This window comes from Chelon labrosus (genome assembly GCF_963514085.1).
Source record: "Chelon labrosus genome assembly, chromosome: 21".
Classification (NCBI taxonomy): Eukaryota; Metazoa; Chordata; class Actinopteri; order Mugiliformes; family Mugilidae; genus Chelon; species Chelon labrosus.
Genome location: NC_140354.1, coordinates 15,826,681 through 15,853,658, shown reverse-complemented (window position 1 = coordinate 15,853,658; position 26,978 = coordinate 15,826,681). Strand labels below are relative to the sequence as shown.

Here is a 26,978-nt window from a genome sequence, read left to right as displayed (position 1 = left end):
ACGAGTAAAACCAGTATGAAAAAAAAAAAAAAGAAGGGAGGCAAACCGCCCAAACACACGGCGCGAGAGAGCAGAGACGCTGCAGGGCCATTAAATGAACATAGTGTACTTTCACTAACACCGGTGCCCCATACATTTACCATCTCAATTATCATTCCAACGCAGCAGGAGCGTGACACCGGTTTTTTTCCCAGCAGCAGCAGCACCGGGGTCGTTAACCTTTCCCCAACGTTCGCTCAACCTCTGAAGGGAAATCGAGAGCTGCCCTAATGCATGCTCATATGCAAACGCTAAGGAAATCACATTAGAGGTCTGGTTCAGCTTCCAGAGATGTGTAAATGTGTTTTCATACAACAAGAAGAGTAATTTCACATTGTGTTGTGGTCCAGTGAGACACGGTTCTGCTGCCAAACTCTCTACTAATTATAAACACAGCTTGCACCCAAGATCAGTTTAAATTTAAGACATTGCTATATCAACTAGGGGATGATCCTGACCCCTACAAACAAATCATTCCTAAGTGGTACTGAGAAAAGACAACAACTCTCTCGAGAAACTTTTATTATAAAAAAAAAAAAAAAAAAAAAAAAGGGGAGACATATTTAACATGGTTGTGTCTGTTCCAGCACATTAACTCTGCTCTGTGAGAAAGAAAGCAGAGGGGAGCCATTCTTCTCACGACCCCTGCCTGCCTCGCTCCGTCCTTCATCGCCGCGCCGTCACTCCGCCTCCCAACTCATCGCCGGTGTGTGCCGACCCCATCCCACAGCAGAACGTGGGGCAAATTAAGTCCCCGCTACGCCTCTCAGCTGGCTCCAAGCTTCCTCCCCTGCCTCCAGTCACCCTCCACTCCCTGTCCAGAATCCTAGCACCAACCCACCCACCCACCGTACTCCCCTCCTGTTTATCCAGTCCTTTCAGGGTCACATTCCTCCCATGCTCACCCTTTATCAGGGAGAGACAGCGAGCAAAGGCATTCCACGAATTTCGGCCCTCCATACCTCCATCTTTACATCTTTTTCGGACACCTATCTGCTTGTCAAGTGTACTTTTAAAGGATTTAAATCAGTATCCTCTTGCACCGGCGCCACAGCCATGGCTACTTGAAAGTATTAAGACAGTCTTCCCGTGCTCCTTTAAACATTCGGATCAGTCGGCCACATGCAGAGTTAAATATGCGCCCTGACTGATTGTAATCCCCGTTGCTTTGTTGTCTGGCGAAAAGAAGAAGTGAAACAGAACAGGCTGAACACACCCAGAGCCGAGTTATGCTTCAGTTTGCTTTGTTTTAAAGGTGCTTGGAGAAATGCTGGCTCTGTCTCAACCTCCTAAAAAGGCTGCAGACGTAATACTGATCATTTTAAACGCTTGTTTTCTTGGAGTTAACCAACCCCAACGAACGTGGCTTTCTAAATTGTTCTTTTGGCCCAATCAATCAGTTAAACCTCAGTAAAGAAAAGACAAGAGTCCAGTCTGTGGATGCCTACCCACTGTGTGACTCACATGCTTGACACAGATAACTCAGTGACACACTTCGAACCACCTCTCTAGAGGCTGAGAACGAGGACTAAAATTACTCCAATAGCTATTTCTAGTGTGACGAGCGCTGTTCTATATAGAAAGTAGAGGGAAGAGGAGGGATGAAGAACTCCCATCAGCCAGTTTTGGACCTTTTCTTTTCCCTGTGGAGTTTCACAGCTATAGGCTACATCCACTAGCCTGACGAGCCAGACCCACATTAAATGTAGGGTCTGGGCACTCTCCACAGACGGGGCTCAACCGGAGGGGTGGGATAAACGGTTGTCGTCTTTCAAACTCCCTCTCCACGCAATAGGAAAAGAGAGTTCCTATCTCTTAACTTCAAGTCTTTCAGAGCGGCGGCCAAAGCCGATTCGAAAGAAAGTTGTTCGCTAGCAGCAGCCATCGCTCCGGTAGTTCTAGCAGGATGGGGAATTTACGCGTAATTCACGGCTCTCTATGGTCGCAGGTCAGTCGGCGTCATGTTAAGCCCGCCCACCGACTCGTGATTGGCCCGGTCCATCTTGGATTTTTCGAAATCTCAAGTCAACGGAAAGTAACTAGACTGCCCCCTGGAAGCAAATTTAATTTGCTGCCGCTAGGTGTACGTCTAGATTCTAGGCTATACATCCACACCAATGCATTTCCTTTAAAAAAAAAAAAAAAAAAAAACTTTCTACATTTACAGAGACTTTAAAAGAGATTGAAAACTCCAAGACAAGTCTGCTGACCACCAAATACAGAGCTCCTGCCCTTCGTCAAGTCCTGATATTCCTGATTTTACAGTTGCTAGGTTGGAGAAACAATAGCCATTCCCAAATACTGCAGACTTAATTAGCATTAAAGCTCATAATTGCGATTCAACAGGAAATAATCACACTTAAATACTGGAAAACTGCTGAAGGGTACCGTCAACATTAGCACAGCTCCTAACATGTGCTGCATGACTTCACATTACTCCTCCTCGACGCCATTATTATAAGTTTGCAATATTTATTCTTGTTTGTCTAACTCGGCAACGGTAACATAGGAAGTTGGGACTTAACAAAGGCTAAGAGACCTCGGGTTGCTGGTATGCAGACCAATCGGTAGGCCAACAAATTGTCAATTCAACATGGATAACAAATTGAAGGGAAATGCTTTTATTTTAAAACTAAATATACAAACGTGGCTGTAGCCTGAAGAGGACTGAGGATCTTGGAATCTCCCTGCCAAGTCCTCCGTAATCCTGTAAGAATCGGTTTCCCTGATTCCCCGTCACTGAGAAGAGCAACACTCGACCCCGTTTAAAACGAGACTAGCTGCTCTAGATAGTCATAACGAGGATTACTCATTAACTGAATGGATGGCAGAAGGTAGGCCGCATGGAGCTTTATGCCAGGGGTTATTTTCAGAGTGGCTGAATTTTATGGGACCTGACGGAGATGCCATTAAAGGATTATATTCTAAAAAGGCCCAAGTGAAAATAGAGTTAGGGTTAGTCTTGTCAGAGTGGTGGACTGCTTGAAAGAGGAAGTGGAACCGTAAAATAAATAACGCGAGGAAGAGGTCGGCTTCCGAAACAGGATCACAGAGACCAGAATGTGGTTTCAAACAGAGGAAGTAAGGCAGGGGTCGGGGACTTAAAGATGTGGAATAGGAACGAGGACAGGAAAGCAAAAGGGAAGAGCTACAGAGCGTCCTCCCTCGGTCCCGTTCAGAAAACAGGTCAACTCTGGTCTTTATAAAGCCGAGGCAACACATCCATCCATCAGTCAGACTCCGTCTCATTCCTTTCCACCTCACCGATTCTCCCCCGAGTGACTGTAAAAGCGAGGAATCGTGACAACCCTCCTCCGCCGCCACAGCTTGACCATGTACAGTCAAATCCTCCTGCTCCGGGAAAAAGGGGAACCCATAAAACCAGCTGTGCTTTGTTGACCGTCCCATTGGCAGGGTTATTAATAGAACAGAAAAGTCAATAGCACTTGCGCTCCCAACAACTGCATCCCTCCACTGCATCCATCTAGCCGAGGCCGAGCCAAATCGGCCGTTTTCTTTAAGCCGAGGATATTATTTTGGACTCTTGACAACTATGACTGTTCGGCTTTGAACGTTTAGGTTGTTTAGGTTACTCATTCCAACAAATCCTCCAGTCTATTACTACTGCATCAGTCACCCATGTGTCTCGACTTTACCACTTTCATCCCCCTCACGGATCATCTTCTCTGCAAGTTAATATTCTCAACGGTGAACGCCAGACAAGGGCTGGTAAGGTACTGAGTCAGTCAAAATCCACTATGGGCTCACACGTCGACTCCCTCTCTCTCTCTCTCTCTCTCCCCTTCACCCTCCTCCTCCTCCTCCGGCCTTGTCCCCTGAAAGCAGGGAGGAAGGGTGGGGCAAGGAGGAGAGAGAGGGGAGGAAAAAGGAAATGACAAACTGAGAAAACTATTTTGCCATTTGTGGAACTTGTTGTGTGCGAGTCTTTAAAAAAAAAAAAAAAAAAAGAGGAGGGGGAGGAAAGGTGGCGCTTAGTCCGTGGACTAAGACATAAATTAGGCCCTTGGTGGAAAATAATCACGCTGCATGACAGATCTACATCACTTTCCACATTGCTTTTCACATTCCTGACCAAACCTGGATCCAGTTTCGCTGCACTGTAAGCCGGCTACTGCCATCTAACACTTGCAACCAGAGGCCCCTTTGAGGTCTAAGGTCTTGGTGCCACACAGGAGCTTTGCAGATGTCTGCTTGTTGTAGGGATCAGCTGCCAGTTGGTGGCAGTGTAAAAAAAAAATATGAACCACTGAAAATGTAGACTACCCTAACCCGATTTTAAAATGTAGCCAATAAGGGATGTTCGGATTAGCACCATGGCCGATTCAGACATTTTTTTTTTTAAAACTGTTCGTACTGGATTGGGCTCATTTGCTTCAGTTCTGCCAAAACCACGTCTTCGTCTATTTCACTGGCGATCGGCTAGCGTCAAAGCTGCTAAAAAAAAAAAAATCCCAGAAGAAGAAGAAGACCCACGTGACGAAACATATCCGGTGTATGAAAGTACTCTACTCTGGAAAATAAACTCGGTCAGACAGCAATTTGTAAATACTGCAATGTGGGTGTTTGCTGAGGTTGCATCACAAGACACAATACATGGAGTGGACTCAGACAAAGGCTACGCCAAAAACAAACAAACAAAAGACTGTGTGGGTATAAAACTTGATCGGGACATCCCTAGTAGCTGCTATCCATGGTGTATTTTTGTTCGCATGTCTTTGTTCTGTGGTAATATCCTTTCAGGTTCAAGCCAAACTTCATCATGTGACCAAGGTACAGGATCATGCATTTGTGGGTTTTTTTTCCTCTGTATCAATTCGCCTTTGGCTAAGCCACACCCTAGAATGTAGATTGACCAATCACAGCGCAGCCAAGAGAGCTCCTCCCACAGGGGTCCGACACTTTTTCCATAGCGCTCCATTGACTTTAACGCAGGCGTCTCATATTTTCGGTCTCGGCAGGCTATACCGTCGTAGTTTATCAAAGATATGGTTAAACGTTGTGCCTGGGGCATTTGTAACACAGACACGTGTTTCCCAGAAAGGTTGACAAGTGTCGTCTTTGGATTAAACCGTGTGGACGTCCTCACAGTCAGCTCAAAACTCAAAACCCCCAATGATGTGCGCGCAAAACCCTGTGGAGCTAACCCAGAACATCACCGTCACAGCTTAAGTTGCATAGTTGTTGATACGCTAGCACACGCTGAAGAAATACAACGTTATACGTGCGTAACGTTGGTCCGTTTGCTTCGTAATAACGATGATAGAAGTGAATAGAGACGTACCCAGCTTTGCATGAACAGTGTTGCTCCTTGATATTGTCAGTCCCAGCCTCCGTCTCGATTAATAGGATATGCGGTGGTTCATTTTCTGACTGTGACCGGTATGCTTTTGCCTCTGTTTGGATGCCTTGTTGTTCGTTGCGTTTCACTTGTATGTCCTGAATATAGCCTTCGAACGCATATTGCAGCCCCTTTTGCCTACTTCTATCGGACACTTTATTTGCTGCTTTACAAAAAGTTTGACAAAAGTTCAGCAGGAAGAGCTGTCACAGCATAAGCCATGTTGATACCAGAGCCTTATAGATAACCAGAAAACCACAGCCCAGAAGAGAATGTCGGACGTAGCAACAGTAACTAAGGGGGGGGCGGGGCTTAGCCAAAGGCGAATTGAAACACATCCCAAAACAAAATCCAAATGGTGTCTTAGCAAACTCAAACTCTGATAAGAACTCTTAATTTATCAACTGTTCTTTAACTTCTGTTGCACACTTTCAAGTGTTTAACCCTAAATCAGACCTAAGGTGGAGGATATGTGTAGTTTTATTCAACCATGCTTTCACCTGCAGTACGTCTATACACGCCCTACCCTACCACCAGTGACAGATTTCACGCTACTTTAAACACCCTGTATGACTTCGGCTGAACTCAAGTCGTCCTTCAACATGAAGAATGCAGGCCTATGGGGAAGCTTAAGTTGGAAGACAAAGCGAACACGCACGATTTGAAAGAGGGCGTTGGTCTGACATCGACCGCATCATTTCCGGGGTCACAGAACAAATTCCACGTCTGTCATTGAAGGCAGATATCAAAAACCCCGCCTGGTTATTTGACAGGACAGGGCAGATACTGACACGGCACCAGTTTGCCCCCCTTTTTACGAAAACACTCCACCAAGTATTGACCGTGAGATAATAGACAGATGGTTACGTAAGGCCTTTTAACAGACAGTGAAAGAATGCGGTGGGGAGTTAAGATAAACATTTCTGTTTGTCAGCGGTAATTTTTCTTAAGAGGAATGCTCCACTGGGACAGCTATGTATTTTATTTTTGACAGAAACGATGAAGAAAATCTTGAACCATGTTTCCATACTACTTATTCTACAACCGCACAGCTTCCCCCTACTTTAACTTTGCGGTTAATTATGTGGTTCCTTATTGCTTTATCACTTCTTATTGCTACTTAGGGCACTCCCCTTCTGTTACCCAGACAATACCGAACTATCGTTTTCATTGTCTCATCAAACAAATGTTCACAGAGAACCACATGTTTGGCAATCTGACATGTGGCAAGTAGCTGGATGATTTGGATTAAGAGTTAGAACAATCGTGTAGCACGACTCAAAGTTCATATGCAAAGGCGAGCTTAAAATGTTTGTGGTGAACGCATTTCGCAATCTCCGCCTATTAACCATTTCTCCGTGCAGTCTTACACCAGGTGTACAGCTCACTCACACACACACACACACACACATACACCCAACCACGGGCAAAGTCTAGCTATGATTAGAAACGCAACACTGCCTTACCACAGCCACCAACGACCAGAGGGCTTTTTTTTTTTGCTGTGGGTGTCTTGCAGCTTCTTTAAAAATGCAGGACTTTATTTCACATTGATTAACTTGTATTTAAACGAGTCAAATGCCCTGTGAATTTTTCTACAAGGCCTTTTACCTACTCGTAACTGAAAAAAGATGGATTTACTAGACTGTACGTCAGTAATCAAGCAATAAGTACGTAATGAAACAGAAAGTGGTGCGATCTACTGAGCCACAAGAAGCTTGGTCAAAGTCCGTCCTCTTCAAGATCAGAAACTTAAACAACTCCTTTCTTTATGGTGTCTAAGTTGGAGTGCAGTCATTTCCTGGTATTGTTTGGCGCTATTGAAACCTTACAGGTGCTGTGAGGGGGGGGGGGGGGACGGAGGAAAAGGACGGGGTGGTGGCAAAAAAAACACACACAAGCAGAGGAAAAGAGTCTGAACACAGACTAGGAACAGAAGTCACGGAGAAAAGGGTCCGATGAGGAGACGACAAGAAAATGTTAGAAAGGAAACGCAAAGCAGATACTACTGCGGACGTGCACTTGAGCCCAGTCAGGTCAACCACTCTGACTGAAGCCACTTAATTATGTGGTTTGTATCGGCCAGAGGAAATATGATGTCTGGGGCGGAACCAAAATAGAAGAAACGTACAAGAAAAGGCAGCAGAATATGAGTGCCGCCGCCGTCGTCTTGAATTAAAGCCCAAAGCATCAGTGATGTGTGATACAGGCTGGAATAGAAACAGGTATTATGAGGACGCGTGATGAGAAAAGGCATGATCAGCTGTGCCACGGTTAATGGAAGAAGCCAAGACATCGTCAGTCTGGCTGGAATGTTCTTCCTGCATGAATGAATGAATGAATGAATCTCAGCTGACTGGGAAACTGGGATACGCATGACATTTGACCGTCGCGCCCCTTCGATAACGGACAACAACTATTGCTAATATCAAGAATGACAAGAAAAGGTTTGGTTATACTCGAAGAAGACATCTGGCACGCACCTTACCATCATTCCTATGTGAAAACTATATATTCTTCCGTTTCTGTTTCTTGTAGATTTGTTCATATAAACCAAATCTGTACACTAGATTTTACTTAATCTTTCTTTTACATGTGCTTCTTAAGAGTGTTTTTTTTTTATGTGCTACTAAGCTACTGTGACCAAGCAGTTTCCCTCGTGGCTCAATAAAGTTTATCTAAGTTTTGGTCTAATAGTCCAGCTGTCCCCGATTGCTGGCGATTCAGATATCTTATCACTTTTGTCTTGTGCATCAGTGTAGGCCAGTCATTTTTAATGTACCAGCTATCAGTCTAAGGCATGTCCAAACAACACACAACCACATGCTATCAAAGCCCACATGACTTGGCGTAAAATATAGTTTCTTTTCCTGAACAAAAGGTCTAAAAACCTGCAGATATTCAGTTTACTATCTGATAGAGACGCCAGGCAACAGGCGTTTTTAATACAGAAGCTTGAATGTTCACACTTCAACCAATCAGATTAACAAACCGTAGAGTGCAGTGAGAAACACAATGAAAGGTTGGCTTGAACCAAAGAGGAAATGACCACAAACCAAAGAACGAAGATGCACGAAACAAAAGAAAGGCACGAAAAATGGTTTCACTCCACTACAAAGAGGATCTTTGACCAGTCTTCCAGAAGGACAATCTCTTTAACACGAGCAACCTAGCCACCGCCAGCAGTCGGATTAATAAACAATATGACAACGCAGCTTTGGACGACCTTTGAAAGCTAACGTGAGAGTTACTGGAAGTCACTGGAAGTCACAGAAGATAAACCGGAGCGCTGGCAGGCAGTTAGCAGGTCAAACATAAACAAAGAAACATAGGAAACACCTGAGATTTCTTAAAAGAACGTCGAGACTGTCATGCTGCCCTCTCATCTGCAGCAAAAGCAAAAGGGCCTGCAACTAATCTTTCCCCCAGCTAGGACAACCATCCTTCAAAAGAAATCTAAACATCCACAGGCATGTTCACTGTTTTGCTCTGAGGAGACTGCGCAGCTTCACACACACACCACCACCACCAGCAGCACCCTGTTCACATTTTAAGAAGCCTGCATTTAATTTTGTCTAGCCTACAGTATGCAACTCTCCTGGGGGCCTCGAGTATGGACACTGCTGACACACGAGTGAAGGAATGTAATGATCTCTGCAGGGGGTGGGGGGGGGAGCTCCATAACAGCACCGAAACTGGCAATAACCGGGAAGAACTGGCCCCAGGAGAAGCTATTGCACAACGCATTGTCAGGACTTAATTCAACAAAATGACTCAATGCAATAACAGGATATGACATGCTACTTGTCACCTAGTGTGACCCTTTAAGGGCAGGCATGCACGGATATGTCACACAGACACGCTAGCGTGAGTTGCACGATAATTTCCCGTACCATAACACACTTGACTGCAGTTTAATAGCTTCTTGGCAGAAAACAGCTGATTAGAAATGTATGTTTCTCATTACTAAGTGTGAAAGCAAAAAGGGGGGGGGGTGCAATCCATCTGAAACACTTTGTACAATGAGAAGCAGGTTCGGATGAAAGAACGCCAGAGTTTGAAGCCTCTCGACGCCCCCAGCATGACTTGACGCCGAGTTCAGGCCTATCTTTTTCCTGTGTCTGCTATTCTCAAAATGACTAGGGAGTGCAGGTATAGCAGAGTCTGTTTGTGTCTCCTACACAAACACAAATTGTGCAGACAAAGCACAACACTTGCAAAACAAGTATCCAACTCTTGACGGGAAAATCTGAATATTAAAGCGCTTGCAGACTAGGCTCCAAGGTTATAGGCCATCTTATGTCTGAGTCACTGGGTCGATGAAGTAAACTGCATTGCACTTGGCTTGATATTGATCCCATAAATTCTCTTAAGCCTTGGAAAACTCATGCTGGCATGCTAATGCTCATCAGAGTCAGCCGCACTGTAATTAGACGGCAGACGTGGTCATTTTCAGCTGGCATTTTTTTTTATTTTATTTTTTTTGGGGGGGGGTTGCAAGAAGGACATTCATTACATCGTCTATCTACCTCTGCAAAATGCTTTCATCTGTTACAAACTATCACCGAACCAGACCATCTTCTAGTATATGAATCATTTTCTGCACCGTCATTAAAAAACAGCTATATGGAATATGCAACTGCTTTCAAGTCTCACTATTATCCATTTAAAGTAAAAGCTCAAGTATCCGTCCAATATTTTGCCCCATCCATCACAGATAACGACTATTGTTCGCTTTGGGATTACAAGAAACAGTATGAGTGTGTAATCAAAGAAGAAAAATGGCCTCTAAAGTCTAATTGTCAGCTTTGTAGTTAGTTATTTAGATATCTTATCATGTTGTACTGTGTATCGGGATAGGGTTGCAACCAAAAAAAATTGCTTTGTCTAGACGTCCAAGTCCAAAAATGCTATTGCAACGCCTCCAAGCCCAGCTGACTTAGTCTATAGTTATTGTTTTGTTTGACCAAAAGTCTAAAAACGGAAGCTGTCCAGTTTACTATCACAAAAGACACTCAAACATCCAAGAGCTGTTGTTTTAACTTCATGCACCAGATGGTTTGCAACACAGAACCTTGGATGCAGATTGGAAAAAAAAATATATTTTCAACCACCTAACCTCAAGTAATAAGGCTAACGAACCATATGATGCTGTGGGAAACGCTAATTTCAAACTTTGCCATTAAGTCATCATGTGGGTAGATTCTTGTCATTTTCAAACTGACATCAAAACTCTAAATCACATCCACATCCTGGCAGCAGCTGCAGCCGACTGGTCTGCAACTCTGGATCAGCCACGAGCTCACAGCTCATAGCCGAATCGAGGTGTGAACTTCTGAGACTGCATTTTTTTTGCTTGGAAAGTCTTTTGACACCACAGTGGAAACTAGCAAACTTACACATTTGAGATGCTGGAAGTGAACCACTTACATGTTGTGCGACCCTAACGCATCAGACGGTTCATAACACACATAACATTTGGAAAAAACTGCATTAAATGAATATTAGTGGGTGATAAGGTCCAAAATAGCCTATTTTTGTCACACTCATCTATCACAACACTGAACAAGATAGTCACTTATACAAGGAACTAACTCACAGCACACTTACTAACCCACAGACATATTTTTTTTAGCTCCTTGTATCAGAAATCTAGCCTAGAACGGGTCTAAAAAAACAAATGCAGCAGCAATCACTCAAAGCCCAGCTGCATAACCTTTAGATGTTATGTTTACTATCATAAACGATAAATGAAACTAGCCGATAGTCACATTGGAGAGGTAGAACCAGTCATTTTGTTAAAATCCTAATGCACCACATGGTTTTGTGACACAGAAATAGTCCTGGAAAAAAAAAAACTATTTCAAACTTCTTCAAAAACTAGTCATCTGCTCAAAAAAAGTCAACTTTAAAAAAAAATAAATCACGATAGCTTAAGTTCCTCTTATCAATCACATCACTTGCCAAGTTATGATGAAATATGTGGGTGAACTAAATCACAGTCTTTATTAAGTATAAAGAAGGTTTTAGTCATAAAGTCAGATGTCACGGTTCGTTGAGGGTGAAGCTGGTCACGGAGCACGCCTCCATTTTTTTTTCTCTCTCTCTCCCGGTCCGCCGGTGAACTAATGACGTCATGCCGCCAGCCAGACATCTTACCGGCCACACACGGCGTCAGTTTTCGGCCCCTTACAACACTGGAAAAAGTTTAAACTTCAACACACACACACACACGTCCCCCCTCCACCCCCCCCTAAAGAAAACCGAGCCAGTCTGCCCGTGAGGCCCGACCACCTCCATGCCCATGTAGCTTAAAAACTCTTCCTCGACCTTTTTTTTTTTTTTCCTGCAACTCATTCAACCGAATCACTTCCTGCCTCTTCTTAACCGTTAGGACTTCCAACCGTCCCCCCCCCCCCCACCCCCCGAGCAGCCGTGAACTTGATGCTCATGTCAAAAACACCGGCCACATTTATCTACAACAAAGTTTAATATGTGCATTTTAAAGTTGTCTCGCTGGTAAAGTGAGTAAATTAGCAGCCCCGTGCTTCCTGGTTCGCTGCACTTGCTGCGGTGGAAACTGAATGAGTTATAAAACATAAGACACAGAATGGCGGACAAATAATTTTTTTTTTACCTGCTTTTTGGGCGCTTTTCAGGGAGCTAACAACAAGCGGGTGGCTCAGTCAGCGTCAGTCTTTTCCTGTCGACAGCAGCTTCGCAGAGGCTAAACTACAGTCCTCGCTTCCTCCCTCTCTTTCTCTACTTCTCTCACTCTTTCTATCTCTTTTTTTTTTTTCTCTTCTCTTCCTTCTGCCCTCCCTCTTCCAACTAGCTGCTCGCTGGTTCGCGCAGCCCGCCGGAGCCGGGGTGCGGTCCGGGTAGGGGGCGGGGCCTTGTGGGGCTCGTAGCCGCTGGCTGTGGCCAATCACCGGCGCCGTTTCATACAGATTTGGACCAATCGCCTTCCGCTAAACGCGTGCGCTCATAGAACGGCGACAGCGACTGGACAGGGGCGTAAGAATAGAAAAGGCTGAACTTGAAACAGGAGGGAGGAAAAAAGGGGGGGGAGAGAGGGGATACCGATAAAGCCATGCTTAATGAGAGAGGTATGTGCATGCTAAGGATTTTTATGACCATATAAGTACCAGTCACTCTCAGGATGGACCGCATCATCCAGGATCTTCCTTCATGTGACCAGTGAAAACAAGTTTCAGCCGTGGCTCCAGCTGTTTAGTACTATTTCTGCTATGGCTGCCAAATATTACACAAATCAAATATTGTGTTTATACTCCTATCTATATGATTAATGCATTTGTGCTACCTTTAAAATTTTTTAACGACAAAAAACAGCTGCAGAACTTTATTCGTGATTGTTTGACACTTTCAAGGGTGGAGAGTGTCATACAAAGTATTGGAAAATACAAATAAGAGGCAAGCCAGCAGAGAGGCCAAAATCGTTAGCTAAGATAAAATGGCTAAAATAGACAGGAATGTGTAAATAGTTCAAATAGCTAGCTTAACAGAAACACAGGGCAGAGAATAACACATACGAGGGTAACAGCTGTTGGACTTTATTTATACATAGTTAGACTGCTTTCCAGCATCTCAGAGTAAAAAAAAAAAAAAAAAAGCAGCAGACGATGATTGATGGTTTAGAGTTTGGCCTTAGAACGCTTTGGCCTTGAATTGTTAAACAATTTAAACCACCCAGGGATCATGTCACTTAAATGTAAATCATTTTCACCTTAATGAGCATCAAACTATTCTTGAAACCAATCGTTCTGTGTTTGTATATTTGATCTAAGTCAAAAAAACGATATCTGGATTAAATTTGCCGAACTATATGACGACATTTAAATTCAACACTAAGCTGACTGACGTGCTTTTGATATTAATGTCACAATTACATTAATGACATTAAAAACTCTCACCGCACCCTTCAGCTCGTTCTATCAGCTTCGTGTCAGGCATTTATTGAACTGCAGCCGAGTTCTCCGAAGAAATAAGATTAGATCTAGAGACAAATAGCGAGACATGAGATAAAGTGTAGGAGTGATTTAATTCTCAATGATAGGTGAGCTCACCTTCGTGACTAGACATGTCAGCGCCGCATGGGAACCTGCTGCAGGTGTTGATCTCGTTAATTTGAGTGAGAGAAACATTTGCTCTGCCTCACATTTTTATCTGACATTTGTTTTTCTTTGCTTGCCAAAAAGTCCTGACTTTGCCCTTCGTAAAAGCAACAAAGAAGAACGTGTGACGAAGGGATGACTCACGTTTATATACTTCAGGTGAAATAGAATAATTAGATGTCTGGAATATGGTCATTATAGTGATATAAGCAGGAGTGTGGCACTGGTACAAGAAAAGGAAAGGGCTGCTGGGACTGAACGAGAAATGAAAATCAAAAACAGATGAGCAAAGTGATAGATGAAAGCTGTGACGCGGCCAACGTCCACACAGAGGAATGGAACGGTACAATATGAACCTGTTTACTTCAAATACTCCTGAGGGAGTTGGACGTGGTTGATGTGAGCCCAGTCTGCTGACAGAATTGAAGGCGCAGAGCCAGGACCGCATGTCACAACCAGTGGGGTGACATCAGCAACGGGAAACAAATGTTTTTCACTTTTTCTGTGTAAATCACTGATTGAAAACCTGCAGCAACACAAACTACGACAGTGAAAGACAGGGAAGTTCACCCAGGGACAGGCAACTGGCGCCTCTGGAGGTAGTTCTGCAAGTGCTGACAGCTCAATGAATGAAATAATAATAATGATAATTATAAGATTAAAACTGGATTTAAAAAAACACATTATCCACCTATTAAATGAGCCACAACAGCTGTTGCAAAAGACTGCATGAAAAGAAGCCAGGAGGCAAGCGCAGACGTCAAAACAGTTAGCTAAGATTAAAGGGCTAAAATAGAAGGTTAACACGGAGTTTGATAAACTAATAAAGCAAGAGATGAACAACTGAATAAACAGTAGTTATAAGGAAAACAATCAAAATGTCTTGTTCCTTTTTGTACCATCACTAAAAGAAACAAGACATTCTGACTGTTTTCCAAATGTCAGTAACTGTACTCCACTTTAATAGCGTCGTAAATAAAGAAACTCTGGGTTTAGAGCACTAAGGGGTTCTATTTTGTCTTCACTTTGGGAGTAATGGCAGATAAGAGGCAGGAATTCAAAACAGATGATGCTGCTCTGAGGTCGAGGGATAACAAGCGTTCGACAAGAGCTGATGCAAACATGGCAGTGTCCTGCAGGTATACAAGAACTACACGGTCAGCCCTCCGCACACAAAGGCAACTTTTATGCCTGTTTACCCCCAGAAGTTGCCTTACATCACGGCAGGGCCTAAGGAATGGCCGGCATGCACTGGCAACCTTAGGGAAATCACATTTTCAGTACAATGTGTGATTTATGTGCCCTATGTGTCATTATGAAAGGAATGCGTTTGTGTGTTTTTGCAGCGTTTAGCAGCTGGGCATCACATGTATGCGGAGCAAAACATTGACCGTTTCGGCGTGGCTGCTTGGAAAAATCAATAAATCTCACGCTCCCTGGGACGGATGGGAAATATCAGGAAAATCTCAGCTGGGAGGTCAAAGGTCAGCCGGTTGCTTGAGCGGGACCAGATGCAGAGAAGGGGGAAATACAACTTCTTACACAGAAAAAACAAAAAATATGAAAATAAATTTAAATTAAAAGCAGATTTGCACAGAAACAAATACTCCCTGTATTGGCTAAACAAATAATGGGCACAGAAAGAAAAGGCTTGGATTACCAAATATGGACACTTCTGACCTCACTATCTCCCTCCCTCTCGCTCTCTTTTTCCTGCAGTTGGTTGTAATAGCAGCAGGGTGTGTCTGTAATTCAGGGTGTGTGAAGCCATTATATCATCCAGTCAGAAAGAAAGGGACCCATTCAATGATAGCATGCTTAAAGGGGTGGCAAGTTAACTCACTACACCGCCACTCTCGCCGTGTAATTACTTGTGTGAATTCATGCGTGCGCGAAGGGTTCGGTGAGAATGTGTGTTTCTATGCCTCCATGCATGAACGCTCATATATATATACGGAGCTTGGATCTGGGAGCAAATAGGTCGCTTAACACTCCCGTCTGACCCACATCCTGTAGCTTTAAACGTACACTTGATTTGACATGGAAAAGCAAAACATTTGGTTTTGCCAAAAGAAACAAGAAGAAGAATGAAGAGCTACTCCACTTTTTGGGATAAAAACTGTCTATTCATTCTGTTGTCTGTCCTTTAGCATGCCTCCATCCTCCTCCTCCTCCTTTCCTTAGTAATCAGCAAACAGGAAGGAGTGATAAGACACTGTTGACTCACAAAACGGAGGAATGTGGAGTAAAGGGAAAAGCAGACAAGGCCTCAGACGCCTTTTTTTTTTTTTTTTCTCCTCCTCCTCGCCGGTTTGACATCTCTAATGCCACGCTTAAATCAATACAAGCTGTGTGCATGTTGCATGGGAAAAAAAAAGACACGAGCGGCAACAGTGGCGGCTTTGTCTGTCGTTTGTCTGGAACGGAGCGGAGACCTTGCAAGGTGGAGGGCGGCTTGTGTTTAAAATAAAAATACAGCGGTGTATTTACTATCAACAGAGAATGCCCTCAGGGCCAGACCTGGGAGTCTTTCTCTCTCTCTCTCTATCTCCCACACACAAACTCATAAAGTCGTGCATTTCTTTCAAGCATTTTCATTTCAAACGTGAAGCATTAACAGTTTCTGAGAAAGGCGGGGAGACTGGGACTAGAAGTATTCTGGCCTCTCTCTCTCTCCCTCTCTTGGTTTGCTCAGCAGCAGCAGCAGCCTCCGCCGCTGGCTTCCCCTGTCTTTTTTTTCCCTTATATGGTCACAAGAGTGGTTGAGTAAGAGAGAGAGACAGCGGGAGTCAGGGTGGAGGTGTGGTCTATTGTTTTTGGCGGAAGAGGTGTAGGGTTACGCGCCGTTCTTGAACCTGTCGTCACCTCTTCAATCACCTCTTCTTTTTTTTTTTTCACCTGGTGTGAAAGTAAAAAGAGGAAGAGACGGAGCGGTAGTGTCTGTGATTAGTTCCTGAAAGTGAATCTTTGAGGCCTTGAGTCTTAGTTACTGATTAAAAAAAAAAAAAAAAAGCAGAAAGAGGTGGATCATTCACAAAGGTGTCGTCATTTGAGTGCCAGACATCTCAAAGCTATGCAGGAATGTCTTTCATCCAGCTCACAACAATTTGTGCATCTGGACCACTGGCTTTAACCTGGTTACGTAACACCAGTGGAATTCCCCCACCTATTGAAAATCACTGGGTTTCTGCTTCTGCTTGCTACTGGAGCAAAAACTGCACCAGCGTCACTGGCGATGATCTAATCCAAGGCCCCGGGGACCGCTAGAAGTGCAGATGCAACATGACGAATGACGTGACCTTAATAAGCAGTGTGAAGGCCCAGCGTGCACCGGGACTCTTGTCGGCTGCGGCCTGCGAGAGGAAAGGGGAGGATGAAAAAGGATGACCGGATTGGAGGGTTGCTCTCAGGTGATGCTGATGTGATGTTGACATAAAGCATGGTACAGGCAGGAGCAGGAGATACTCGGTGGTGATGCATGACTCAAGGGAGATTGATGTTCGAAAGAAATAAGAGTAGACAGGTGTGCTCGTAAGTTCTCTGTTATCAGTGATGACGGTTGTTACACTAAAGGTGAGTGTGTTGGGTGTAATAAGCTGCATAACATTTATGCGGCTGTGGATAACTGTGAGTAATAAACACTGAGTAGGTCGGTCGGGCCAAGACATCCAGATTAGAAACTATCCACTCCACAAATTATAAATTTGCAGCTCCTCAGCCATAGTGGTAGCACTTTAATGTATAGACAATGAGAGAGAGGAGCTTGGTGCATAATGGGACGTCCTATTTACTGTATATACTGTAAAATGTATCAAAAATAAAAGTTTTTAGGCTAGAAAAATGAGAATATAAAGTTAACCGACTGCTTCTTTGGCACAAGTTCCTGCTCAGAACTTGTCTCGGCGTCTTTTCTACATCAACAACAACAACGCTCCTCCATGTTATTTTCCTCACGGCTCAAAAGAGAGCAAAATCCCGTCTCGTCTTACTATCCCACTGTCAATGATTTACCATGCCCGGTGATAACGCACTCATTTATTACCTCCTTCTGCCATAGCAACTTTTAAACAAGCAAGAGCTGACACACATTTGGGCTGGAGAGAGCGAGGCGGTGCACCTGCGCCGAGGGGTCAGAGTCCATTTGCCGACGCCGACGCCTCGGATTACAGAGGAAAAAAAGGGAGGGGAGGTTCGGTCAGGTGTACGAGCGGGGAGAGGCTTTATGAAGGTGGATATTTGGGCGACAATGAGGAAGATGTAACGTCTTTGAGGGAAGATTTAGAGAAGAAATAAATGGAAGGTGGCGTGTAGGCGTCACCTTGATGTGAGGATTGTGATGACTCATGGCTTCATGTTCAGGCAGAAAGTGCACAAAGAGAAGTAGGGGGGAGGGCATAAAACGCTAAAGTAATAGAAAGAAGTCAGAGTTCATCTAGTTTCCTGGCGAGAAACGATTCAAGTCACACAAATATCAATCTGAAGATTAAGTTAAATCTTTTAAGTGCTGCGAAACCAGCCAAAACAAAAGGGAGAATACATGACTTTAACATTGCATCAGCTTCACTGGGGACAGTAAAGCTCCAACTCGTGTCTCTTTTACAACCACAGACAAATACACAATTCAAATTCAGAACATATTTTTGACGCCTTTAATACACTTGTTTCTGGTACACAGAGTTTTATTTCAGTAATAAAACTAAATCAGACTCATATTTGCATGTCCTGCTTGACTTCAGTTTCACGGTCCGATAAACAGAAATACACACACACGCACACACATTCCTCTCTCACATTGGTAGGCATAATGGTGTACAGTGACCATGTGTGGCGGTGTGATGTTTAGGCAGACGCCATCCTCGTGTGGACAGAACCAGGAACTACATGTAATACAAACCTCATTTCAACAGGTTTTATGTTTAAATCCTCTCCACCGCTAAAACTATAAAAGTTCGTCCCTCATGTTTACACAGTATAAGAGCTTTTTTTTTTGCAGACTTTCACACACCAGCTGTAGCAGTATGAAAAAAAGATTCGTCACATTGTTAAAGGAAGAAAAAAAAAATAATTCTGCATGAACCGATAGGATAATGGAGGCACACCCATCTCTAGACAAAATGACAGAGACAGAAGCAGCGATGCACAGCAGAAGCAGAGTGTCTAGAGATGGGTGTGGGTATGTGGAAGCTCGCCCGCTGAGATTGCGGCAAGGCTTCCTTTGTTTATCAAGCTAAACAGGCTCAAAATGGCGCCCAAGTGCTGCCGATGGCGCCCGATTCTCAGAGAACAGCAGCACAGTGCAGTGGTGGCGTATGAAAAAGGGGGTGGTGGGTAAGGACAGCTGGTTTACTGTCCAATGATTTTGCTGACAAAACTGTCCAACTCGTCGTCATCTTTGATCCCCACAAAATGGTCGATGACGTCGCCTCCCCGTATGGCGATGACGGTCGGAACGGCAGACACCTGAGGACAGACCACATCATGACACGTCGAATCCCGTTACTCGACCTTGGAAGGTTTTTAATCAAAGCAATAAACCCGCAACGTGTTCTCTATGATAAATAGTTTAAGAGGGAGTCAAGCAGGTCTCACCCCGTATTCGATCGCCAAGTCTGTGTGGTCATCTATGTCAACTTTCGCCATGGTAACGCGGCCTTTCTGTTTCGCTATGGCCTTCTCCAACCTCGGCCCGAGGATCTTACAAGGACCACACCACCTAAAAAAACAACAGAACCAGAGTCAGTGAATGACGTACAAACACAAAATAAACACTTCTGCTTCAACTTCAGAACATTTATAAGCCATAATACTTTAATAAGCATAAAAAACATATTCAAGATGTATATATACACAACTTTAAGGTCACAGGAGACAATACACAGGCGTTTTTAGTGACATGACAATGACCTGTTTTATTCAAGGACACATGCCGCCATCAAATGTGGTCGTGATCATAAGAACGTGCCGACTCTTATCACCCTTGTGATAACCACGTCCTTGTGAGGGAACGTTTTCATTAGCGTCCTTAAGTTGCGTTTTTGCTGCCACTGCTACAGAAACGGCGGAGGTGGATATTGTGATTCTAAAATACGTCTGAGGAAATTCCCAGCAGCCTCGTCCTTTCATTATGCCTTTCCTGCCTTTCCTACCCGGTCGTTAAAGCTCGCTAAACTCTAAGACGCCGAAAGTTGCCTTGGTTGCAGTGCTCTCACGGCTTACGCTTGATTTTACTACGTGAACGCACTAGTGTGAACCCGACTTCCCATGTGGTAACCAAAAACCTCACAAGTTTCATTCGAACGCAGCTTTAGATTGAAGTGAAGCTCAGCATGCACAGAAGCAGCCATACATCTATAACTGTCATAGCTTGTGCTTAGTACACTACAAGATTCTCCTAACAGATTTATGGGAAAAGTGGGCAACCGTGAACACAACAGCAGATTTAAGTCATGTGTGTCAGAAGACGTCTATTACGGCTCCTCCCACTCTTCAGCCACCATCTCACTGGCCAGAAACCACCACCAGGGTCTGCCATTATCAAGCACGGTGGATGCAGTTTTGTTTCCAAACAGGTGATATTACCCAATCAGCATCCTCTCCTACAAATATTTGTGGTGGAAAGTTGGTCTGGAGTCTCTCTGTTGGGAGCTGATTGTAACAACAACATAGTCATAGCATCAGAGCCATAGACATATATACATAGACGCCCCATTGAGCGCTGGACCGTACGTCAGCGTCGCCGCCATATTGGAGGAGGCAGCTCTGTCCCGCGAACGTATCGCAACAAAGGGCCAACCAGCTCAATGATCTGAGCGCCTAGGAGTTGAAATTGTTTAAAACAAAATGGCTCTGCTGGTTGTAAGACTATCTGACTGCGTCATAATGAAATCAAAAAAAGGTGTGTTACCAGATTTATATTCTGATAAGAACAGAGACTGGCTACACTGGGCCATGTGGAAACAGGAACAGCTGTGGCTCCATTGTTGTTAATTCTCAGTCATTAAATGTAATAAATATGATATGAATGTGATCTGATGGAGCTGTGTGTATAATAGAGGACATGAAGAAACAAACATTCATCTTGGCTTCCCTGTGTATCTGTTGCTCATTGAGGAAAAATGCTAATGTTTTTCATGCCGTGAGACATTTGAGATCTCCCACTTGGTAAATAACATTCTTATCTCCTAATGTCACATGTGAAAGAGGCCGGTGGGTTAGAATAGAACTCAAAGGTCAAATTATCTAAAAGCTGTGAGGATGAGGGGGGGCCCCCCCTATAGGACACAGTATACTCTACACAGTGGCGGTCTTTCAGTAGTTGTTGTGTAACCGTACGTGACTCGAGAATTTCAGCTGCAGGGTTAGCTGTGTAAATATATTTTAAACAGCAAGACACGTTCTATGTAACACTTCCTGTCAATTAAGAGACAGCTGCAAAACTAGGTATTACCCAAGGTCAGTGTGATCTTCAAACAGCAGATATTTTGACTGAACTCTGCAGACTGGAGCCTTGACACCAAGGACTAAACATTTCCAAAATGGAAGGAGCTGCAGTAAAAAATAGCAACCTTGGTTTTTATCAGGGCAGTGGTTTTTACCGGTCACACATCTGGGATCAAAAGTCTTGATATAAAAGAGCATCATCTCTTTATCACTGTGCATTTCAGCTGCATCAGTAATAGCTGTCCACTGGACCACTTTCTTGTCTTATGGGATATAATTCAAACATTATTCCACTAATGCCGGAAGCTTTTCACCGTGTCGTAAATTCAGATGAATCAATTTATATAACCCAGCTCCAGTTTTAATGCCACTCTTCTGAATAAACCCATCCCACCCTGCAGCACTCACTGGGCGTGGAAGTCGACTAGAACGGGCAGTTCGCTGTTGATGACCCTTTCTGTGAAGTCCTCGTTGTCCTGAACGTTGAAGGAGACTTCACGGCGGGAGGTGTGGGGAAGGGCGCGAGGCAAAGTGCGTGAGGGGGAGAGGAAGGAGACCCGGGTCGTGGCCGACTGAAGAGAGGTGGAAAAAGAAGAAGATGCTGCGGTGGTGGTGGCGGCGGCGGATGTCGGGAGGAGGCGAATATCTTTCACAGAGAATGTCCAGATTCTACGCGCTAGCAGCCTGTGAGCCATCTGTGCCAAAAGGAGAAGAGATGCAAGTTGATTAATACAATTAACAGTGATTCCTGGTCTGGTTGAGGCAAAAGGAGGAAGACTGGATAAAACAAGGCCGACATGTTTATAGATTTATAGACATACATCAGTGGCTGTGTTTTTTACAGCAGACACACAAACTGGTTTAAACTAGATTTTCCACGTCTCTATAATAGTTACCATTACGCAAGCTCTGAAATCAATCTTTAACAAGCTACAAGTCTTAATCCGATTTAAAATGAAAGTGATGTAACTACTTTAAACTCCTGCCCCCTCTAGTGTTCAACGTGGGACTTTATTTACGAGAGATATATATATGCAGTAGTGACGAGAAACTAGTTTCTGAACAAATTTGAACTTTGCAAGTCAAGAAAATTACCGAAAGATAGTTAGGGACCACCACCTGGACAGTGCAGACAATGCCCCCCCCCCTCATGTCAACCGTAAAAGGATGTTTCTTGCATCCTGGTGCCATGTGTCCCCCAGATAAGTGACTATCTGGGGGACACATGGCACCTTCTCCCATTGGCATCCAGTTCTGATGCTCATATGTCCAGTGCAGGACTATCCAACAGTGGACAGGGGACAACGTGGACATCCTGACTGGTCTGCATCCACACAGCCCCATAATTGTGATGCACTGTCTTCTATCAGAACCAGCTTTCAGCAATTTGAGTTGCAGAAGATCATCTGTTGATGTTCATCAGTGAGACTTGAGACCCTGAGTCTTGTTCACCTCCTTTTCTTCCTTGGGCCACTTTGATAGGTACTGACTTTGGACCAGGAACACCCTCTGACCCAGTCACCTAGCATTCACAGTTTGGCCCTTATCAAAGTAGCTCAAATCCTTCCACTTAAACATTTTCCCTGCTTCTAACGTCACCTCTGAGGACCACATGCTGCCCAAGATATCCACCCACTGACAGGTGTCAACGATTAATGAGTTAATCAGTGGTAATCACTTCACCTTTGACAATGACCTGTCAGTCATTATGTCAGGGCTGATCGGTTGGTGCACCACCACCACCAACATAGCTGTGAACACGATACATTTCACCTCTAAAGTGTAAAAGTATTTTAATGAAGTGGAAAAACACATTTGTCTAGTTTTTCAAAATTTTTTTGGTTTAACCGAGACTTCACTGACTTTCAAAGCTGACATATGTGTAATTCATGGCACAGAATTAAAATAAATAAATAGTCTCTCACTGGGCACCCTACACATTTTTTCCAAAACAATTCCCATGACGTCCACTGAAAGACGCGCGACTGTTATTGTCTTTAATAATGCCAGGATTGTCACAAGTTTCTTGGGCTGTACATCTCAGAGGACCTGGGCTGGACCGTGAACACCACCCACATTGTTAAAAAGGCCCAGCAGCGTCTCTTTTTCTCTTTTTAAGAACGCTGAGGAGGAACAAACCTCCACCTCTGCTGAAAAACTTTTACCACTGCACAACAGAGAGAGTCCTGACCTATGGATGTACAGTGTGGTACGCCACCTGCACTGCATCCGAGAAGAAACAACTGCAGCAGGTCATCGAGACTGCTCTCCACTCCCACACCCAGAGGAGACCCACTCGAGCCGTCTCCTCCGATGGGACACGAAGATCCGGGACGACCCCATCCACCCCAGACACTCTCTTTTCACCAGCCTTTCAGACTCTGGCAGACTCAGAGTCATGCACGTTTTTAATACAGACTATTTATATATAATATTTTTAACTGCACTTTTAATATTTATTACTTATGTTACCTTTATTTTTTTCTGTGCTTGTGACACTGTAGCTGCTACAAGAGATGCTGCCAAATGAAATAAAGTTTTTTAAGTTGGCACCAGTTATTAACCGTGACTAGAATTATGATGAATTAAAGAGTCGACTAATCAATAAGCTGCAACTTTTAAAACAAAAATGCCAAATTTAGAGATTCCAGCTCATCAACATTTACAGGCTTTTGTTTGAAAAGACGACTTTAATAACTAGTCTGTGATGAAAATAATTAAATTCTGTTGTTTAACCAAAGCCATCACTCTGATTGAGCTCTAAAAACTATTACAAGTCTTCTGATTAATTGATAAAAAATAGATAACAGGCTCAGTTTCATCACTGATGAGCAATTAAAGTCATCAAGAAGCTGGCACTCAGTCAATTAAAGAAGTTTGTTTACATGCTAATTGTTTTATATTTGTAAATCTCATTTATGAAAAGTCAAACCAACGTTAGCTGTTATTTTAATTATAATTTGGATTTAAATTTGTAAATAAAATCAGCAGAGAGGGTGTCACTGTTGACGCGGATAAGTTGCTAATTAAAAAATATTAAGATGAGGAAACGGCAGGGTTCAAGTGTCGATTCATCACTAATATTTGACTAATATTTGACTAACTTTGTAGTTTTCTTCAGCTTCATCTACCGGCTGCTCGCTTCCTCCATTAATCTACGTTACGTATGACTTTGCCCTCTTCGTCCTCCTCCTCCTCCTCTTCCTCCTCCTCCTTCTCGTAACATTAACAACAACCTCCTTCCTCTTGTTATAAAACACACAACCCGGACAGTTTCGCAACACACTCTTAAACGATCGCATAAAACCAACAGCTGTCACTGAAATCATTAAGGAGTGTTTTCGGGGCTTACCTTGATTGTTTAGCTAGCGACGTGCTCTTGGCCTCGCGGACCAATGAAGTGCTTCCGTTGTAGTTCGCGCAGCTTTTTGTCGCCTCTCAGCGGCGCAGCGCTCCAAGCGGCGCCCCCTCCAGGCCGGAAGGGGAACTGCAGGACTGTCTGTTTAGTAACGGCAACGCACAAGGCATGTCAGTTTATTTAGATTCATTTAAAAACAGCAAACGTTGACTAATTTGCTGTAAAAACAGATAAGCCAAAGCATGAAAACACATATAAAGACAAAAACAAAGCTGAAACAAGGGCCACTGGGCTGGTTTTTGACAATGTTATTGATTGTGCAGTAAGGATATAGACTTTACACTTTTAAGTTTGGCACTTTTGTGTGTTCAGTTACACAAATCAATATGCAATCAAGATTGTTGACCTGGATGGCTTTTACTTTTTAACTTTGTACAGATGAGTGCCATTGCCCAGTTTCCAGTCATGTTGTGCATCTAAGCCAACATCATGTTATCCTAATATTTACTTCACAGACAAGAGTGTGTAGTCAAACGTCTCGTCCAACTCTTAATAAGGAGAAAACTTGTATTTGCAAAATACCAAACCACTAGATTTCTCGAGTGGATAAAATGAAGATATCATTTTTTATAACTATAACTTTTCGAAAATTGTGAATATGAAAAAAGAAATAAGTTGAATAACGTCTTTTGTGCTCCACTCACCATTAATTCATTATTTATTGAGTTGGAACAGCATGGCCAGTGCCTTTCATGTCCAAGAGGGCAAAGGGATGAAAGAGAGAGAAGGTGGGTGGACTATTTGGAGAAGAGATGGGTGTCATCTGAGGCTCGGTGTAAAAAAGTCAGACTAAAGGAGACACTGGAGAGAGAGAGAGGATCGGAGGCGGATGAGGGGAATTATTCCACGTAAGAGAGGATAAAGTCAGCCGTGACTGTAAACCGTGTCCAGGAGCGGATGATGGATCAGAGGATTTTTTTTTTTTTTTAAGTCTGCTATGAGAGGTATGGTCGTTGTCACGGCAACCACAAGCTTCCACTTGTAGGGATGAAGAGTCAGGCTTGTTTGGTGTTGTATGGCTGATGCTTACACCTTCTACCCTCTACGTCTGCCTTATTTTGGCTTATTTTACAAAAACAAAAGCTGAACTACCTCCCTCCATTTGGACATTTTATTGAGGATGGATAAAAGCACAGAAATGAAAGTTGGACCTTCGAGACCCTCTTCGACTCTTCAACCTCCGCCGCTTTTTAGGAGCATCGGACCACCTGGGATCTTGGCCAGCCTTCCCCCACACCGACGGCTCCGCTCTTTATTCTGCAGATCCAGAGCCGTGCTGCCTGCAAACGCACGTGCCACTGAAGCTTCAAACACATTCACAGACATACATACAGCGCATCATGCTCATATGTGTTCATTGCATTGCAGTGATGGACTTTTGGAGGACAGCCAGTCCAGCACAGTGGAGTCTGATTCACAGAGGAGAGCTGTGTTGCAATCAGGGGTTTTCACACACACATGGGGTCTTGTTTCAAAATGCCCTCGTGTACAAAGCAAACAGCCGGACACAGAGCTGTTTTCTGATCTCCGTCCATCTGCAACAATCAATGAGACACTCAGAGGCAGAGAGGCCAGACTGGTGGCTCCTCTTCAGACATCAGAGGATCCTGCGATCAAAGAAAAACAGCAGCAAAAGAGGAGAAAGAGGAGCTACAAGGTGGACTGTGCGGGGAAACAGAAATATGTAGTGCCATTATTCACTGAGGAAGAGGAGGATGCCAGGCTCTGTGAGTGGTTACAAAGTCTGGGTATAGCAGGGAGCAAAGGGAAGGACGCGGTCAGTGCAAACAACCAGCAGCGGCTATTTGTGTCCAGGTGCAGGGGGCGGACGAGGAAGCCAGACACGGTGGCAAGCCACAGGAGAGACAGACGCCCCCATTTCCTACCTCCCATCAATCAGTCGGACTCCCTCCTGCATGTGCCCCTCCAGCTTCCTGAAAACTCCCCTCCTCCGTCACCTTGCACCTTCTCAGATGCCCCCATCCACTCTTTGCCTGTACCGGTGCAGCAGCCACTCTCACGGAGGAGAACGTGAAGAGAGACCACTGACTTACCCAGGTTCCTCTGGTTATCTGAGTGATCTGCATTTCTGATTTATGTTCTACTTCCTCACTTTACTGTTCCTCTTTCGTCTTATGAGATTAGTCAAGAGTTGACATCAACAACCAGTCTGTAACCTGGCGCATCAGCAACAAACCGACCTCTATGGAAATATTAAGGGTTAGTTGAGTGGAGCTACATCTGTGTTGTTATTGTCTGCACCTAGCAGCATCAAGAACAGTAATTCCCAGCCAGCATGTCACCGATTTGAAGGGACTGAAGTGGTATGAAGGGATTAATATTAATGTGTAAAAAAATTTTGATTTCAAAACATATTTTCACTAAAAGCAAAGGATAAACGGAGAAAAGACTAAAAGCCGACATACCTAAAATATCCTAAAACATTTGAAATAGCAAAGGTCAGGCCAGCGGTTTATTGGGTAAATGCTGGAAAGCCCAATGGAAACAGATAAATGTTTGAATAATGGCACTTAAACAATGGCTAATCGTTTGAAATGGCTGACTGGCTTCAAATCCTAAATGTAAT

The 26,978-nt window shown here is 43.9% G+C and overlaps 2 protein-coding genes across 4 annotated transcripts in view; both read right to left on the bottom strand.

Annotated features, from left to right (window-relative positions):
* Window positions 1–12,215, bottom strand: part of LOC311506621 (myosin-9-like) — a 31,239-nt gene extending 19,024 nt beyond the window's left edge. For both annotated transcript variants that reach the window (XM_084570654.1, XM_084570655.1), the window contains exon 1: window positions 12,036–12,215. The gene's annotated coding sequence lies outside the window, so the exon portion shown is untranslated. The remainder of the gene's footprint in view (window positions 1–12,035) is intronic.
* A 5,953-nt stretch (window positions 12,216–18,168) lies between these two features.
* txn2 (thioredoxin 2) lies at window positions 18,169–24,385 on the bottom strand. 2 transcript variants are annotated; one of them, XM_084571536.1, is made up of 4 exons: window positions 24,326–24,385; window positions 21,382–21,668; window positions 19,123–19,246; window positions 18,169–18,993 (listed from the first exon to the last, which is right to left on the bottom strand). In XM_084571536.1, the coding sequence occupies exons 2-4, from the start codon at window positions 21,666–21,668 to the stop codon at window positions 18,877–18,879; spliced, it is 528 nt and encodes a 175-aa protein (XP_084427662.1). In that variant the 5' UTR covers window positions 24,326–24,385; the 3' UTR covers window positions 18,169–18,876. The 2 variants fall into 2 exon arrangements, with proteins under 2 accessions (XP_084427662.1, XP_084427663.1); XM_084571537.1 differs by lacking the exon at window positions 24,326–24,385 and adding an exon at window positions 24,078–24,163.
* Between the last annotated feature and the right edge of the window lie 2,593 nt (window positions 24,386–26,978).

What these genes read in the sequence shown, in the direction of transcription:
- txn2 (XM_084571536.1), bottom strand. Translation starts at nt 21,668, where the DNA reads ATGGCTCACAGGCTGCTAGCGCGTAGAATCTGGACATTCTCTGTGAAA. An exon ending in CTAGTCGACTTCCACGCCCA is followed by an intron (nt 19,247 to 21,381) that starts GTGAGTGCTGCA and finishes TTGTTTTTTTAG; the next exon opens with GTGGTGTGGTCCTTGTAAGA. An exon ending in ACTTGGCGATCGAATACGGG is followed by an intron (nt 18,994 to 19,122) that starts GTGAGACCTGCT and finishes GTCTGTCCTCAG; the next exon opens with GTGTCTGCCGTTCCGACCGT.